This window comes from Neofelis nebulosa, chromosome 8, assembly GCF_028018385.1.
Source record: "Neofelis nebulosa isolate mNeoNeb1 chromosome 8, mNeoNeb1.pri, whole genome shotgun sequence".
In the NCBI taxonomy this organism is placed as follows: Eukaryota; Metazoa; Chordata; class Mammalia; order Carnivora; family Felidae; genus Neofelis; species Neofelis nebulosa.
This window is the reverse complement of record NC_080789.1, coordinates 4,406,116-4,425,477: the sequence shown is the minus strand read 5'-3', so window position 1 is coordinate 4,425,477 and position 19,362 is coordinate 4,406,116. Positions and strand designations below refer to the sequence as shown.

Here is a 19,362-nt window from a genome sequence, read left to right as displayed (position 1 = left end):
CCACCCAGGTGCCCCTAAAAGTTTCCTTATATACTTTCACATTTAGTAGGTTTATTCCCAAGTACCAAGTATTTTACACCTTTTTCCTAACATAATTGAGATATTTTCTCCCTACACATCGTCTCCCTGGTAGTTTCTATATAGAAAGGCTACTAATTTCAAAATTAATTTTTATATTAATTTTTAATTTAAAATTTTCATATTAATATTTGTATCCAGCCACATTACTGAATGCTTTTTTGCTTTTTTGTTTCTAACAGTTTTCTAGGAATTTCAATGTCTAATTTGTTTTCTAGGAATTTCTAGATATGTATCATATAACCTGCCAATAGTGGAAGTTTTGTTTCCTCCTTTGCAAATGTTTATGCCTTATTTATATTTCTTGTCTAACTCTATTGACTATTATTTCCGGGAGCACATTAGGTAACGGTGATACTGAATATTCTTCTCATTTCTCATTTTACTAGGAATACTTCTAGTGTTTTCCAACGTTACTCATGAAAACATAATGCTGATTTAGGATAAGGTATATTTTCTCATATTACAGATACCTACTCACATTTTAAGAATTTCAAATCAAGAATGGATGCTGAATTGTCTAGTTCTCTTAATCATTTCTAGAGTTGATTTTTTCCCCCTTTGATCATTAATATGGCAAATTATGGCAATAATCCCTGATGCAGAACTATCCTTTTATTTCTAGAATGAAATCTACACTGATAATGGTGGAATATTTTGCTGCTGTTGTTGTTGCACTGCTTGTTTCCTTTTAAAACTTACTTGGTTATTTACAGGTAGGAATGATTTAGATGTGTATGTACATACCTTTTTGGATTTTTTGCGTCAATATTATTCAATATTATATTATGTTCATTTAATAAAAAGATGTTCATTTAATAAAACTTCCTCTTCTATACCATGAAGAAGTTTAAATATTGAACATTCGTTTAAATGTTAAATGTTGAAGTTCCTTATGCCTTTAAAGTTTGCTGGGATGATTCATTTGTGAAACCATACACGCCTGGTGAATTTGGGGAAGGATGTGGTGGGCAGAAAGCTTTTTTACTTTCCTTTCTTATGGTAACTGATTTCCTCAGATTTTTCTATCCTGGTAATATGTTATTTCTTGAAAATTACAAATTATATCCATACACATGGATATTTATAAAGAAATAAGTAAATTGCTGCCTTATTATTCTTTTAATAACTACTATGTTTGTGTAAGTATATCCTCATTCTCTTATTTCGTATATTTATGCTTTCTCTCTTTAAAAAGTTACTGAATAGGGGCGCCTGGGTGGCTCAGTCTGTTGAGCTACCGACTTAGGCTCAGGTCATGATCTCCCGGTCCGTGAGTTCGAGCCCCGCGTCGAGCTCTGTGCTCACAGCTCAGGGCCTGGAGCCTGCTGCGGATGCTGTGTCTCCCTCTCTCTCTGCCCCTCCCCCACCCGTGCTCTGTCTCTCTCTGTCAGAAATAAACATTAAAAAAAAAATTACTGAATAAAAGAATTCTATCTCTATAAGAATATGAATGTTTACTAGATATTTCTTGATGAACTGAAATAAAGATTCGTTCAGGCACAATTCCCTTAAATTAAGAAATAATAGTTATGTTTATATATGTGTAAGTTGCTTACTCACATCTTCTGATAAAAATACCTTTTTTGATCAATTTCTTGTTGCTGTTTAACATGTTTCTTCTCAAATTCACGAATATTTTCCACACCAATTTCTTCACAGAAGTGTTGGAAAATATCATCTTCAACCTTTTAAATTATTTCAAAAACAACTGGTTTCATAATTAATTTTTAGAAAGTATACAGACAGTGCTTAAATCTAAATTCTTCCCACCAAGAACTTCCTGTATTAGGCTAAATACGAATCTGAAAAGCATTATTGTGCTCTGAGGAGCCAGTGATTTCTTTCTCTCTTTAACTCCACAAACTACACCCATCGATTTTCAAATGTCTTACTCTGAAAACTAAATAAGAAAGCTCATAATTGGCTTTATTAACAGTTCTGGCTTTATGAAATGTTTAACCAAATCAGAAATATTCCCTTTATGTTAGCTACACCATAATATAACATTCTACATAAATAAAGAAAATATTCTTTATATGTAAGTAATGCTATAGAGTCTTGGGCAATAGAAGCCATGAAGACTGGCACATTGAATTAAGACTCAGAAAGATCTGGAAAAACTAGAATGAGCCAAATCCCAACAAAATAACATTTAACCTCAATATCTTTAAAGCCCTGCATTTATTTGTATACAATTACAGGATAAGAGAAACTTGTTGTTTTAAACAGCAGGACATGTTAAAAACTTTCAGGTTTTAGTTGAATATAAATTAAGCATGAATGGGGGTGCCTGGGTGGCGCAGTCGGTTAAGCGTCCGACTTCAGCCAGGTCACGATCTCGCGGCCCGTGAGTTCGAGCCCCGCGTCAGGCTCTGGGCCGATGGCTCGGAGCCTGGAGCGTGTTTCCGATTCTGTGTCTCCCTTTCTCTCTGCCCCTCCCCCGTTCATGCTCTGTCTCTCTGTGTCCCAAAAATAAATAAAAAACGTTGAAAAAATTAAAAAAAAAAAAAAAAAAAAATTAAGCATGAATGTGATATCATTCATGCAGTGGTAAGTTATAATTTCCATAACTAGACAATCAAAACTATGGAGAGTTATAGTTCTATGTGTTGAGTCCCATGGTACTCTGTAGAGGTCAGACGCTATCTTGACCTTACACTTTGTTCTGGGCATTGATAAACAACAGAGAGCCCAGGGGATGGCTGCCACAGCTGGTCTTAAATCCACGGTCAACACACATGATTAAAGCATTAGGGGTACTTAACCTGGAAAAAAGATAATTAAAGGAACATAAGTGTGGTTTCAAAACCTGGGACACGAGGCAGAACTAAAGCAATGAATGGAAGTTACTCAGTGATGGTGTGACAGACAACTTCCTCAGGATTAGACAGGATCAACAGCGGCATGAATTAAGCCACAAAGTTCCTGTCATGTTGCAAGGTCTGTCACGACCAGACCTTTGTTGCCCCAGAGGCAAGCACTGTGCCCGGTTCGAGAAATAATTACCGAGGGAAGGAGTAACTTTAAAAACTAATCTGAATGAAAAGCTCTTCCTTTCTTGCCGTTAAGGGCAGTGGGAGAAGAAAAAGGCTCTCATTTTTACGATGGGCAAGGAGAAGAAGAGGGCAGAAGGAGCAAGTGTGCGCTGGTCATGACCTCTAGAGAGGGGCTGCAGTGGTTCTCCAAAGCCACAGCCTCATTTGGCAGACCAATAAAAGCAGGCACCGAGCAAACTGCTTTAGTGTATGTGCAAGAAGCCCTAAATCCGGTATCTGGTTGAGAACTCTACCGGACACGCCAATCGGTCATAAATACACGACGCGTGACCTTGTCTATCTCCTCTTGAAATTCTTCGATTCGTTGTTGCCGTTCTTTCACACCTTCACTCAACATAGTACATTGAGACTCAACGTTCAGCAGCTCACTCTGTAGCTGAGATTGTTCCTAATGACGAAAGAGGAAATTTTCTTTTTAAAACGGCTGTTTTAGCTTCAGATGGTGAGGCAAAAAAAGGTGACAGGAATCTTTTGGAATAAAAAGGGAATCCACGAGATAAGGTAACTGCAGGCACACCTGTATGTCCAGATTAACGACCATAAAAATATAATCTCAATCATGGGATAAAGTGTAGAAATTACATGGTGTTATAGATATATAATTCCTGAAATTCTCTGTCCTGGTTCTAATCTCCACCAAGTTGTATGTAAGCCCGTATTACCCGGTAAAAAGCAGCAAGTTGCTTCTTTTTAATCATCTCTAGTTCACTCTGGGAATATTTGAGTCGTGTATGAGTTCCTTGTACTAGAGTCTGTATTTGTTTCAAGTCAGCTTCCTTGCGAAGTATCTTCATTAGATCCTAACAAGGGAGAGAAACATGAGAACATTTTATAAGAGAACAGCACTTTCATTTTCCAGTGATCTCATAATTCACTTATTTTTATATATAACCACACCCACGCCCCACCTTCCCTTCTTCCCTTTTTAAAATTTATTTATTTGAGAGAGAGGGAGAAAGAGAGAGAGAGAGAACCAGCAGAGGGGAGCAGAGAGACAGAGAGGGAGGGAGAGAGAATCCCAAGCAGGCCCCACACCAGCAGGGCTGAGCCCGAGGCAGGGCTCAAACTCACGAACAGTGAGACTGTGACCTGAGCCAAAATCAAGAGTCAGACGCTTAACCGATGGAGCCCCCCAGGCACTCCCCATCTTCCCTTCTTCTGATAAGAGACCGGCAACTAAGTACACAAGCCATCTGGAGTGCCCACGATGCCCTACAACAAGCACCCTCAAAAACTAACACACTTCCGAACAGGAAACAGAAATGAAAAACGAGGAATGGGAAGCGTGTGTTCCATACAAGGCACGTAAGCGGCTGAAATGGGATCAGCCTTGCTGTTAGCGCATCCCCTTCCTCCTTCGCCCACCCTATTACTCAACCAGATTAACTTCCTAGTATATGTCCTTCTGTATTTCCCTCCTAGTCTTTACATGAATATATGCGTACACAGAGTCACTTGTTTTACAGCCTCCTGTTTCTCTCAGTTACTCACAGAAGTCAACTGATAAAGCTCTAGATCAATTCTCTCAATGGCTGTGCATTATTCCAGAGTGTACCTGTACCCAAATTATTCAACTGTTCTTTTTTTTTTTTTAATTTTTTTTTTCAACGTTTTTTATTTATTTTTGGGACAGAGAGAGACAGAGCACGAACGGGGGAGGGGCAGAGAGAGAGGGAGACACAGAACCGGAAACAGGCTCCAGGCTCCGAGCCATCAGCCCAGAGCCTGACGCGGGGCTCGAACTCACAGACCGCGAGATCATGACCTGGCTGAAGTCGGACGCCCAACCGACTGCGCCACCCAGGCGCCCCTCAACTGTTCTCTTAATGACGGGCTGGGTTTCTGCCACCGCCAGCAGCTGCAACAACATACTTGTATGTACACCATTAAGTGTTCATGTTTTCATTTCCGCGCAATAGACCCTCAGGGTGCGATCAAGGGGTCAAATGTATTCACGTGTTTAACAGCAGCTACCGCTGCTTTGCCAAAGGCTCGAACTCTCCTTTCTATAAATAACGGAGGAGTACATGTTTCTTTACTTCTCCTCCAGCATTTATACATATTTCCAAGCCTTATGGATAGGTATGAAGTAATCTGAATTTGCTTTGTATTCCCTTGAGTGCTATATTCTATACTGAGCATTTTTTCATGTTTATTGGCCAATGGACAACTTCTTCCCACGAACCGTCTAATCTTATCCTTTCCCCAGATGTTCTATCATGTCTTTTTCATGTCAACTTGGAAAGAACTCTTTGATAAGTAGAGGACCTAGTCCTCATTTTAAACTTAAAAAACTGTATACGATGGGTTTTATCCTCATTTAACTTTTTTACATTCAGGCTTTTAATCTGGAATTTATTTTTGTATTTGTTATTTTATAACAGGGGGCATAGCATTACTTTCTCTAGATATGCCGATACCATTTCCTAAATCATCTATCCTTTTCCCACCAAGCTGAAACATCATCTTTGTTGTACACTAAGTTGTCAGTATACTGGGAGTATTTCTGGAATTCCTCTTCTGTGTCATTAATCTGTCCATCCCTATGTCAATACTACATCAGCTTGACTGCAATGGCTTCTCACGGTATTCTGTACACCAGCAAGAGAAGTTCTACCTTCCCGACTTTTGTCACATATTTTTTTTACTAATCTTAGGGAATTCTTCATTTGTAAAAATTAGAACGTCATTTTATCAAGTTAAAAAGTCCTCAATAAGGGGCACCTGGGTGGTTCAGATAGTTAAGCGTCTGACTTCAGCTCACGTCATGATCTTGTGGTTTGTGGATCTGAGCCCCGCATTGGGCTCTGTGCTGACAGCTCAGAGCCTGGAGCCTGCTTCAAATTGTGTGTCTCCCTCTCTCTCTCTGCCCCTCTCCTGCTCACCTCTGCCCCCTCTCTCTAAGATAAGTAACATTTCAAAAAGTTTAAAAAGAGATTCTATGTTTAAAAAAATCCTCAATAACATTAAAATTTCTTTTTCAACGTTTATTTTTGAGAGCGAGCAAGCAAGCATGAATGGGGGAGGGGCAGAGAGAAAGGGAGACACAGAATCTGAAGCAGGCTCCAGGCTCCTAGCTGTCAGCACAGAGCCCGATGCGGGGCTCGAACTCACAAACCTGTGAGATCGTGACCTGAGCTGAAGTCGGATGCTCAACCAACTGAGCCACCCAGGCACCCCTCCTCAATATTTTAATTAAAATTGTATTTAGTTTTATATTAATTAGAAGATTTCTAACCCAAGAATATAGTATGCCTTTCCTCTTTGTGTTTTTCATGAAGATTTATTTTCTAGAAAAATTTTTAAGCTTTGTTTATTAGAGAGAGAGAGAGAGAGAGCACAAGTTGGGAAGGGGCAGAGACAGAGAGGGAGAGAGAACTCCAAGCAGGCTCTGTGCTGTTCACGCAGAGACCAACGTGGAACTTGAACCCATGAACCCTGAGATCACAGCCTGAGCTAAGATGGAGAGTAGGACGCTTAACCGACTGAGCCACCCAGGTGCCCCAGTTACTGTGTCTTTAGGTTTACAGTTATTCCTATTGTGAGAATCTTTTCCCACTTTTAGATGTTTTTTGATAATCCAGAGAAAAACTAGAGTTTTGTTTATCTACATAGCCCTCCCATTAGCTTATTAAATCCAGTAGTTTCAAAACTATAATCCTATTATCAGCAAAAAGTTAGTTTTTTTCTTTTCAAAGATTTATACAAATTTCATTTGTGCCTAACTATATTTACCATAATTTCCAAGACCACATTATATAATAATGTTGATAATAGATATCTCAGTCTACTTCCTAATTTTAACACGGTTTTAATGTTTCACCATTTAAGCAATTACACCTGTTAGGTTTGGGTAAAAGCTATTTATTTAAATCTTTTCCACCATTTACTCTTTTAGTCAGCACTTTAATTAGAGCTACCTGCTGAACTTTACCAAATACATTTTTACATATAATGATATGATTTTTCTCCTGCCTTCGATTTGTTATTATAATGGATTATGTTGATCGATCACTTAATATTGAAATGCCCATGTTTTCCTGGAACAAATGCTATTCAGGCAGATGTACTTTTCTGTTACTACATTACCGAATTCTCTATATTGATATTTAATTTGAGAATTATGCATTTATACTCATAGCAGAAGTCATTTCCCAGTTTTATTTTTTTGTATTATCTTCATAATATTTGAAATTTAAGTTATACTAACTTCATAAAATAAGCTGGCAAGTTTCCGTCCTTTTCTATAATCTAGAATGCCTTAGTGAAGACTAGAATTATATTAGAAGTCACCTGGAAACCCACGAGGCCCAGAATCCTCGTTTCAACTGTGGTGAAACACATACAACATTCACCACCTTTACCATTTTCAAGTGTGCAGTTCAGTGGTGTCTAAGTTGCATGTCTGTTGTCGTGTGGCCCTTCTCCAGAAGTCTTTTCATCTTGTAAAACTAAAACTTTTGCCCACTGAAGAACTTTGCGCTCAGTGAACAACAGTCCGTTCTCCGCACTCCCGAGCCCCGGCACCTGGCAGTCTACTTTCTGTCTCTCTGAAATCTGACTACTCCAGGGGCCTCACGTACGTGGAATCCTACGGTATTGGTCTTTTTGTGACTGGCTCATTTCATGTAGCATCACGTCCTCAGGTTCATCCACTGTGTAGCAGGTGTTGGAGTTTCCTCCCTTTTTAAGGATGAGTGTTTCACTGTATGTACACAACACATGTGTTTGTCCATCCATCCAGCGACGAACACGTGGGTTGCTTGTCTATTGTCTTTTGTCTATTGTGAATAATACCGTTAGGAACACGGGTGTACAACTATCTCTTCTAGACCCTGCTTTAAATTCCTCGGAGTATACACCCAGAAGCAGAATTGCTGGATCATACAATAATTCTAGTTTGAATGTTTAAAGTAGCCACCATACTGTCTTCCACAGCTGCTGTCTATTTTACATTCTGGGCGTGTTTATTCAATGGTGGGTCACCCAGCTAGCAGTGGCTTAAAAAAAATGTGGGCTTATTTTTCTCACACAAAAGCGGTGTGATGCAGGCTGATGCAGTTCCTCAACAACGGCATCTAACTTTTAGTTTCTTAGTACAGTGGCTTTATCCTCATGCTTGCTGCCTCTTGGTGCAAGATGGCTGCTGCCTCCCCAGGCCTCTTGACTGAATTCCGGTAAGGAAGAAGAAAACGCCAAGTGACAATACCAATAATTCCATCTGTATCTCTACAACGGTCACGTGGCCACTGGTAGCTACAATGAAACTTAGGAAATCAAGTTGTCTTAGTTTTTTTATGATTCTGTAATAAAGCCAAGCAAGAAAGGAAGATGTTATGGTTGGGGCCTGGCCAGCAGACTGCACCACTGCCTAACTTTTCAAATGTCCCACTTCTTTTCTAGTTGGTCGGTCTCTCTGTCTCTCTCTCTGTCTCTCTCTCTCTCTCTGTCTGTCTATCTATCTATCTATCTATCTATGTGTGTGTATGTATGTATGTATGTATGTATGCATGTATGTACCTATCTTCTTTTAAGTAGGCTTCATACCCAGAACAGAGCTCAGTGTGGAGTTTGAACTCACGACTGTGAGATCAAGATTTGAACTGAGATCAAGAGTTGGACACTTAATTGAGCCACCCAGGCGTCCCTATATTTATTTTTATATTTTTAATTATATTTTTCTGAAAATCTTCCATTTCTTTCAGATTTTTTATTTTGTTATTACATAGTTATTTGCTTTTAAGATTCTCTTTAAATGATTTTAATTTTCTCATTTGCAGGCTGTATATTTTTGCCTCTAATTTTTCCTCCCTTTATTAAAATTGCAATTTCTCAGCCTTTCAAAAGAACAGCTTTTAGACTCACTAGTCTTTTTTCTATTTTGACTTGTGCTCTAATTAATTTTAGCTTAAAAAATTACATTATAAGTTTTTTCTGTTTATTTTGTGGCTGTTGTTCTAATTTCTTTTTTTTTTTTTTTTTTTTTTTTTTTTTTAAATTTTTTTTTTCAACGTTTTTTTTTTATTTATTTTTGGGACAGAGAGAGACATAGCATGAACGGGGGAGGGGCAGAGAGAGAGGGAGACACAGAATCGGAAACAGGCTCCAGGCTCTGAGCCATCAGCCCAGAGCCTGACGCGGGGCTCGAACTCACGGACCGCGAGATCGTGACCTGGCTGAAGTCGGACGCTTAACCGACTGCGCCACCCAGGCGCCCCTGTTCTAATTTCTTAAAGTAATAAATGCCCTTATATTGAATCTTTCTTCTGAGGGTATTTCCTCTTGATGTAGCTTTTATATGTCTCACAGACTTCCCATTTACCACTTTAGAGACATGTTGTGATTTGCCTTTTCATTACTTCTTTGATCCCAAAACTACCTATAAGTACATTTCTTAATTTCTATGCAAACAAAAATTTTTTTAGTTGTTACTTCTAACTTAATTATAATCAAGGTGACCTTTTAAAAAACTATTGAGATTTCTATTATGGACAAGTATATGATCAGTTTTTATAATTGTTTCATGGATATTTTAAATATCTCACATTTATTGAGTACTTTGATCAGTGTTCTATAAAGTTTACATTTATTCACCCACTTAATCCTCTTAACAGTGCTGTGAAGGTGCTTTGTTACCCCCACTCTCAGTTCAGGGTCCAGGGGAGGAGGCCAACCATAAAGAAATCTGGAAGGTGATAGAAATGTTCTAAATATGATTGTGGGGGCAATTACACGACTACATACAACTGTCAAAACATACTGAATCACACACTTAAAATTGGTGCCTATTACTGTATATAAATTACACACCTCATTAAAGCCAACAAAAAGTCACAAATATATTTACAACATATATGACTAAGAATTAATTTACTTATACAAATAATTCTTTTTTTTTTTTAATGTTTTCTATTATTTATTTTGGAGAGCGAGCGAGCGAGTGAGCGAGCCAGGGCACACACAAGTGGGGGAGGGGCAGAGAGCAAGAGAGACACACACACAGAATCCGAGGCAGGCTCCAGGCTCCAAGCTGTCAGTGCAGAGCCCTACACAGGGCTCAAACCCACGAACCATGAGATCATGACCTAAGCTGAAGCCGGATGCTTAACCGACTGAGCCACCCAGGTGCCCCGAAAATAATTCTTAAAGTAGGTAATAAAATAACAAGCAGCCTAATAGAAAAATGTGCACAAGAAGTAAGAACTTTATAGCAAAAATTACAAAGAACCAATGAATATATGAGGAGATGCTCAACCTCAGTTATAATTTAAGAAATGCATATTCAAACAATCAGATATTTTTTAAAATTTTTTTTTTTTCAACGTTTTTTATTTATTTTTGGGACAGAGAGAGACAGAGCATGAACGGGGGAGGGGCAGAGACAGAGGGAGACACAGAATCGGAAACAGGCTCCAGGCTCCGAGCCATCAGCCCAGAGCCTGACGCGGGGCTCAAACTCACGGACCGCGAGATCGTGACCTGGCTGAAGTCGGACGCTTAACCGACTGCGCCACCCAGGCGCCCCTCAGATATTTTTTTTAACCAATCAGGTTGGCAAAGATTAAAATATCTGTTAATATCCAATGTTGCCCTCTAGGGATATACACATTCTACTACAGGTTTTCTTTTGATGGGAATTTAGTAACATACATACCCTTAGACCTGGAAATTCCACTTATAGGAATTCATCTTAGAGATGTATTTATACAAAGATATTTTATTTATTTATCTACTGTTTATTTTTGAGAGAGACAGAGCGTGAGCGGGGGCGGGGCAGAGAGCGAGGGAGACACAGAATCCAAAGCAGGCTCCAGGCTCCGAGCCGTCAGCACAGAGCCCAACGCGGGGCTCGAACTCACAGACCGTGAGATCATGCCCTGAGCTGAAGTCGGACGCTTAACTGTATGAGCCATCCAGGCGCCCCCAAATAAAGGTATTTTAAAGAATAACAACAAACATGTCTACAGTACTCACACATACCAGATACCATTTTAAGTATTTTAACTGGATTATCTGATTTAATCCTTAAAATAACCCTAAAAGGAAGGTACTTTTATTCTCCCCATTTTACAGGCAGGAAAACTAAGATACAATGGGTTAGGTATCTTGCCCAAGGCCATACTGCCAGCAAGTGGCAGAGCCAGGATTCAAACTCAGGCAGTGTGGCTACAGAATTTATCCTCCTAGGTACTTTGGTTTTCATCCTCTAAAGAACATGTCATGAGGGGCACCTGGGTAGCTCAGTTGGTTAAGCGTCCAACTCTTGACTTTGTCTCAGGTCACGATCTCCCAGTTCGTGAGCTCGAGCCTTGCGTCAGGCTCTGTGCTGACAGTGCAGAACCTGCTTGGGATTCTGTCTCCCTCCCTCTCAGCCCCTCCTCCACTTGCTCTCTCTCTCTCTCTCTCTCAAAGTAAATAAAAATAAACTTAAAAAAATTTTTTTTAACGTATAATGATGCATCATTTGTAATAGCAAAAACCAACACATCCACTATTGGAGACTGGTGCAATAAACACAACCTATGTAATGAAATACCAGGCAGGATTCATTAAAAATAAGTGGTTCTCCGGGAGCCTGGGTGGCTCAGTCGGTTAAGCGTCCGACTTCCGGCTCGGGTCATGATCTCGTGTGTTCGAGCCCCACGTCGGGCTCTGTGCCGACGGCTCGGAGCCTGGAGCTGCTTCGGATCCTGTGTCTCCCTCTCTCTCTGCCCCTCCCCCGCTCGCATTCTTTCTCCCCGCCAAAATAAATAAGAAACATTTAAAATAAAAAAGTCATTCTCTGTGTGCTAAGATGAAAACATGTCCGTGTCATAACATTAAATGAAAAAGCTTGTTGCAAACATTGTTTGTAGCGAAAGTCTATCATAAAACAAGCAGGAAAAATAATATATATACTTGCATATACAGAGAAAATTTCCAGAGGCTATATATCAGACTGTGTTTAGCAAATATCACGGAGATGTAAGGATAGGTAAGAGAAAGATTTTTATATTTTAATTTATTCTATTTTGCTTTACTTGAATTTTTTTAAACAGACATAGTCCTTGCATTAGCCCAAAAATTTGTTTAAAAACACAATTACTCTCCTTAGTATGCCACAATGTCTACAGCATGGGCTTACCTTTAATTCCTGGATCAGCTGGGTTCTTCTGTCTTTTAAGTTCTTTATCTCCTTCTCATCCCAGCATCTAGCCTTGTATTTTAAGTCACTTGATCCTCCAGAGATCACCCCAGATTTTAAAAATAATGTTCCATCAAGAGCTACTGTCTGTAAAATTAAAAACATTTTATCCTGGAGAGATGTACATAAGGAAGATAAAGATTGGACATAATATGGAAATTTTTCCAGCTGAGAATTTATAGATGAGAAAAACCACTTAATGAAATTTATGAATAAAATACCCAACTCATGAAGGGACAGACACTAGCCAATAAATGAACCACAAATACAAGTCCTGTTTTGCTAAGGCCCAAAGCAATTCTAGGCAACAGATTAGCAGCCGTTAAAAAGTTTCAAAGTAAATTGTACATTAGTTCCAAACATAGTCAATAATGAGAGGCAAATTTGGTATCAAATAGTTTGCATTATATATTCCTGTGTTTTGAAGAATTTCTTACCACATGCCAGTGGCATATTATGAAAACAGCCTTAGATACCAAGCATATCACATTCTCCCCGATGCAAATGAAACCGGGAGGAAGAAAAAAATTTAAACAGAGTCAGAGGTACAAAATAGCTTCAAGTTTATAGTCCAGTGAGTAATCATATGCTTTATGCAGTAAATGATTCTCAGTGTTTTGCAAACGTTTCTAATTATTTGGTGAAAGCAGGTGCAGACCAACCGTGTAAGACTAAAACCATGCAATGTGAGCTTAAAAAAAAAAAAAAAAAGAAGTCAACAAATAGGAATCTCTTTCATTCCTTCAATCAGACAAACATTCCCTGCGTGCTACTGTGTTTGAGACGTTCCATACCGGGGACCGGAGTGACCAAAGAAGTGACATATGGTACTGACCCTCAGCAAATCACTCTCGTGGGGAAAAGAAACATCATTACAGCATAAAGCGATGAGAAGCTAGAATCATACTCAGAATAATCTGGAAGCCTAAAACTGGAGGACTCCAACCCAGCTGCTCTGCAGAAGGCTTCCTGAAGAGGCGAAGGCTTCCACTGTATCTTGTCAGAGGAACTAGTTAGACGTAACTAGCTATATTTACCAGAAAACTCAGTTTACTTGTCTCACAGTTACAGAGGTACGCGTTCCAGGGTTTTTATGGTGACTCCAGAGTTAACAAAAACCCAGACTCCTGATAGAATCCTTAGTATCTGGATCACTCTTCAAGGGAGACAGCCTTGTTATTTTCTGGAAGGCTTTAGGGGCTCCTTTCCTTCCCAACTGTCGGCCTGGCAATCAGTTTGCTCATGGTCTGAAAGGGCTCTGCGGAAAAGCATTACATCTTCACTGGATAGCAACAGCAGTGGCATGGAGACTGAGCTCCTAACGGGAAGCTCTCTGAGCGGGAGGGCAGTTTGGGAAGCCCACTGGTACACACCTTGCTGACTCCTCTGACTTCTTCACAACAACGTGCAGTGATATGGAGGCAGCGTCCCTCTCTGGGAACACTTTTAGCTCGGGCTATGTCTGCCTGGCCAAACCGTATTTCATTCACACTGAAGGAAAGGTGAAGAACCACATAGGCTCCTCTCCTTTTCTGCTTTTAAGTTCTCCACAAAGCTTACTTTACGTTTACACTATGTGTCACTAGTGATGTGTATGTCTGTATCTCTTACGTGACCGTCTCAAAGTCATTTGGCAGTCCAGGAGAACCCTACAGCTCCAGCTACTGTGTCTATGTTTCACAAAAGGAGGTAAAAGTTCTATTAAGAAACTTTCCTCGCAGGACTACTGATGACTGCCATTTACTTCCAATTGTCCCTCCTAGATTGTCACGCAGGAAGATCAGGCTTCTGTTAGTAAGGAAAGCAGGGAAAGGGATACCAAGCAGGCCACTGCAGTCTCTGACACACACAGGTAGGAGGTAGCCCAGAAAAGGGCGGTGGTGGAATGCAGGCAGCGGGGCACGGACACACAGACTGTGCGTATGTGCATGTGTCACAGGGGTGGGATGGAGACAGAGGCAACGTGAGTTTGGAATTCCTAGAAAGGAGCGTGACAGTGAAGGAATAGCACAGAGGTACGGCTAGCAGGCAGGGCAGATCGTGGAGCTCTTTGTGTGCCCTCACGGGAAAACGAGGACTGAACACCACTAAGGACCAGGGAGTTTATGGAGGGCGCGGAGGGATTAACATGGAATGGGATGGTAGCACACAGGAGACAGAGGTGATCAGACATGAGCTTTAAACAGACCATTCTGGCAATTATTTGAAAAACAGACTGGTCCAATAGACTGGGATTATAGAGGTTATGAGGAAATCCTTGGGGAAAAACCAGAACTTCATTTAGCTAGAATAGTGGCACCAAGAATTAAATACAGGAGATCAAGATTTAGAAAGAATATTAATTTAGTTTCAGACATACTGATTTTACAGTGCTTGTAGGCTAGTATTTTATTTACTTATTTATAACGCATATTTTGATTACTTTCTAAAAGAAATTAGATTTTATAAATCATAATAAAGATTATAATAAATATAAATATGCAATAAGATAGCCTCAAATAAATAACTAGAGATAAGAATAACCAAATATAATAATCCATAATGAGAAATCACTGAAAAAGAGAAAATGGGAAATCACTGAATTCAATTAAGCAAGCAGAAAAACAAAAATTATTCAATATATGATATTGGGATAGGTAATTAACCATTTAGGGGAGAAGAGCTAATACCTATACCTAATAATACACATCAAAATAAATTTCAGATTAAAATTAAAATACAGAACCGGTACCACCAAAAAACATGGGAAAAATTAAGGAAATATATATTTGATTTTATAGTAAAGACCCCATTAAACATGTAAAAACAATACTTACAAAAGTTAAGAATGATAGAACTGCTTCCTAAACACATAGCTTACATACCATAGTACGCACTAGATCTTGCTAGGGTATGGATGCCAGATTTAGCAAAGAGAGAAGCAGCACGCCCAGTTACATGTGAATTTCAGATCAACAATGAAAAAAATTTTAATACAGGTGGTATGTCCAAATGTTTTCTCTGGTAACTCCAGGAGACAAGTTAGGGATGGCTTTCATTTTCCTTTTTGAGCTCTATTTTCCCAAATCTCTGAGTTGCACATTTATTAACTTGTATATCTGATATGCAAAAACCAAACATAACAGCGAGGAAAACCTCACCGGGGGCAGGCGTGGACAGGGGCACAAAAAGCTCTGCGCTAATGACAATCTGCCATATCGTGCATGGGAGTACAACGCCAGCGCCCTCTTCCCAGCTACAAGTCAACTTCTCCTCTTTGTTCAGGGGTACGGTTTTCTGAGGCTCTTTTTACTTCATTGCTTGGTTGGCTGCTGCTGTTGTTACTACAACGGTTGACTACTGCATATAACGTGCTCGGCACAGTACAGAGATGCTGTTTAGTTCTATGTTCACAACCCCATTAAGTAGATACTATTTCCATTGTACAGATAGGGACCAAAAGATATTAGGTAACTTGCCTAAGGCCATACACACGGACCAAAGCCCAAGTTGGCTGCACATCTATCCCCGTGTTCTCACCGACCATGTTATACACTTCCTTCAATTCCAAAAACATTGTGAGCACCAATCACAGAGTTATGAATCTTACTTGTTTTAATAGTTTCTAGGTTTATTAAAATAACATTTCTTCTCAAGGTAAATGTAATCTCCAACAACCTATTTTCATTTGATTTACAGTCAAATTCCTATTCCAGAGGACTATAACTTCCAGCCTACAATTTCCTTAACTTAAATCTTACATTAGTTGGTCAGGGTAGTAATCCTAGTCGGAGGTCACATTCCTGAAAAATACCTTGGCTGGCACAGTTGGGATTTCGTGACAGAAGAGTGGGAGGAATTTTTAAATAACACTAAATCAAACTTCTAGAGAGTATGTGCTAGAAAAAAATTCTTAGGCATTAAACACTTATTCTGCAGGATTACCAACCAATCCACCGAATCAGCTCCAACTGTTTCAAGAATAGCGTTTCAGCCTTATAAACTGCTAAGGTAGATTCTCCCATAAATTTTTGTGTTATGCAGATTCTACATATTTTTAACGTTCCCTTTCAGTGGTATGAAAAATAATATACTTTAACATTTTATTTCTGAATGGAAAAGATATTCACCGAATTCAAAATCCAAAAGACACAAGACTGTAGAGTGAAACATTTCCCTGGCCCCTACCACCCACATGCCCTCCCCAGAGGTTATCAATGATGTGATTTTCTTATGCATTCTCCCAGAATGTTCTTGCATAAACAGATGCATGCAAGCGTCTCTTATTTCCCCCAATGTTTTACACACATGGTAACCCACTACACCCTAGTCTACATATGACTTTTTTAAAAAACTGAATAGATCTTGGAGGTGGTCTCATACTTGTACATAAAGGACTTCACTCATTTCAGGTTGCACATTATTAGTATTCCATTCTATGAACACACTACTTTCATTGAATTAGTCTTGTCTGGAATGTTTCCCATTTTGCCTGTTACACAGAATGGTTCAATAAATAAATCATTTCATGTACATGTGAGTTCATCTCTTTGTGAAGTTCCTAAACAGTACAGATGGTAGAACAGCCCTTCGCAGAGCTGATACGAATTTTACACTCAGAGCAGGGGATGGAAGGGTTTCTCTCCTCACACGGTGTTAGCAAACCTTCCAATGTTTATCAACCCGACAGGTGGAAAAAGCACTGAGTGCAGTTTTAGTTGGCATTTCCCACATAAAGGGAGAATGAGTTTTCACATAGAAGAGCAATTATATTTCCTTCCACGACAATACGTTTGTTCAAATCCTTCATCCATTTTTCTGCTTTGTGTTCTTTTTTTCCATTGATTTATAGGAAAATTTGCTCTTTACTCTGAGCTGCAAATATTATCCCTGGTTTGCCATGTCTTTTGACTTTGCTTGTGGTTTGTGCCGTGCAGAATTTTTTATGTGAATTTACCCATCTTTTATGGCTTTGGGTTTTTTTTTTTTTTTGTCATACTGAAAAGGTCTTACTGTCTCTGACATTAAGAATAAAGCCCTGGGGCGCCTGGGTGGCTCAGTGGGTTGATCGACTGACTTTGGCTCAGGTCATGATCTCGTGGTTCGTGGGTTTGAGCCCCGCGTCGGGCTCTGTGCTGACAGCTCAGAGCCTAGAGTCTGCTTCTGATTCTGTGTCTCCCTCTTTCTCTGCCCCTCCTGCACTTATGCTCTGTCTCTCTCTGTCTCAGAAATAAACATTAAAAAAAAAAAATAATAAAAATAAAGCCCCCATGCTTTCTCTTAGTAGACTTAGAGTTTCATTTCTCGCATTTATATTTTGAATCCATCTGAAATATATTCTGATATAAGGTATGAAATTTAGATTCAACTATGTTCTGTTCTAGATGATGCCCAGTTTTTAAATTTTTTTTTAATGTTTATTATTTATTTTTGAGAGAGAGACAGACAGAGTGAGAGTGGGGAGTGGCACAGAGAGAGAGGGAGACACAGGATCCGAAGGAGCTCCAGGCTCCGAGTGGTCAGCCACAGAGCCCGAGGCAGGGCTCGAACTCACGAACCGTGAGATCATGACCTGAGCTGAAGTTGGACGCTCAACCGACTGAGCCACCCAGGCGCCCTGGTACCCAGTTTTTTCAATTTACTGTACCCTGCATTTTATTTTGTTTAATGTGCATAATTTTTGGAAAAATGATCTTTTCATAAATTACTAGCTAGCTAATGACATTTTTCTGGGTCTGTTTTTTGCTAACCATGTTAAAAACATAAATATATCTTTCCATATACTTTTTAAAGTAAGTCACCCAACTTATGGGAAAGGAAACAAATTATTATTGTTTCTCTGGTTAAGGGGAATGGATGGAATAATCGCATGCATTTAAAGAGAGTCCAGATTTTAAAATGTTATATAAATTTAAAAATATTTAGAAATTGAGTTATCATAAAAATCTTGATGACCAAACTATAGCTAGCAGAACTGCTATAACTTATACTGTGTAGTTCATATATACTGTGTAGATTATAAACTAGCCCAAATATCATTTTGTGATGTCACTTGCAGTATTTGAATTTAAAAACATTTTAAACCCAATATCGAGTCTGTAGGAAGATATCAAGTCCATGGAAAACCAAAAGCACAAACTGAAGACACATTTTCTGTGAAATGTGACGTCTACACAGAAAATTCTTTAAGTGGAACAGGAAGAAGATATAGTCCCTGAAATATACTTAAGATACAAATAAGACAAATGAAGCTAATTAAAATTTTGAAATAATGAAAAGAACGAGATACAGCCTAGAGGAGTAAGGCGTGTTACTGTGAACAAGATATAGGGCCGTGAAAGTTCGTTGAATGAAAGAATAAACAGTCTTATCTTCATGTGACCTCTTGAAACTGACCATACAAATCTTCAAAATCAATTTTACAAACATATTTTACAAACATACAAAAATCAATTATAGTATAAATAGGTAGCAAAATATCTTAGTAGCTCACTTATGATACCTCCTTAAATTTAATGTGTAGAAGTCAATGACAGTGATCAAATTACGATTACTGAAAGAAGTACTAAAATGTATGAGAAATTAATCATGTTAGGCAAGTTAATAAACTCAACACTGGAAATTCCTACTTCTCATAACAATAGCCTATTTTGGATTAATTTGCAATTCTGGACATTCCAGATCTGATGTGTAAATTAGCTTAGTACTAAATAAACAAAGAGCTGGCACTTTTTGAGAGCTATCTGCTAGGCACTGAAATGGCATTTACATGTTCTTACTTAATTTGACCCTCTAACCCTATGAAATGGGCACTATTATTTCTCCAATTTTTTTTTTTTTTTAATTTTTTTTTTTTCAACATTTTTTATTTATTTTGGGACAGAGAGAGACAGAGCATGAACGGGGGAGGGGCAGAGAGAGAGGGAGACACAGAATCAGAAACAGGCTCCAGGCTCCGAGCCATCAGCCCAGAGCCTGACGCGGGGCTCGAACTCACGGACCGCGAGATCATGACCTGGCTGAAGTCGGACGCCTAACCGACTGCGCCACCCAGGCGCCCCT

The 19,362-nt window shown here is 39.2% G+C and overlaps 1 protein-coding gene across 8 annotated transcripts in view; it reads right to left on the bottom strand.

Moving 5' to 3' along the window:
* The window catches only part of SMC1B (structural maintenance of chromosomes 1B), an 86,844-nt gene that overhangs the window by 23,925 nt on the left and 43,557 nt on the right, over positions 1-19,362 (bottom strand). For all 8 annotated transcript variants that reach the window (XM_058741017.1, XM_058741016.1, XM_058741020.1 and 5 more), the window contains 4 exons: positions 12,262-12,408; positions 3,800-3,937; positions 3,409-3,525; positions 1,660-1,766 (listed from right to left, as the gene is read on the bottom strand). In XM_058741017.1, the coding sequence (XP_058597000.1) occupies positions 1,660-1,766; positions 3,409-3,525; positions 3,800-3,937; positions 12,262-12,408 (509 nt within the window). The remainder of the gene's footprint in view (positions 1-1,659; positions 1,767-3,408; positions 3,526-3,799; positions 3,938-12,261; positions 12,409-19,362) is intronic.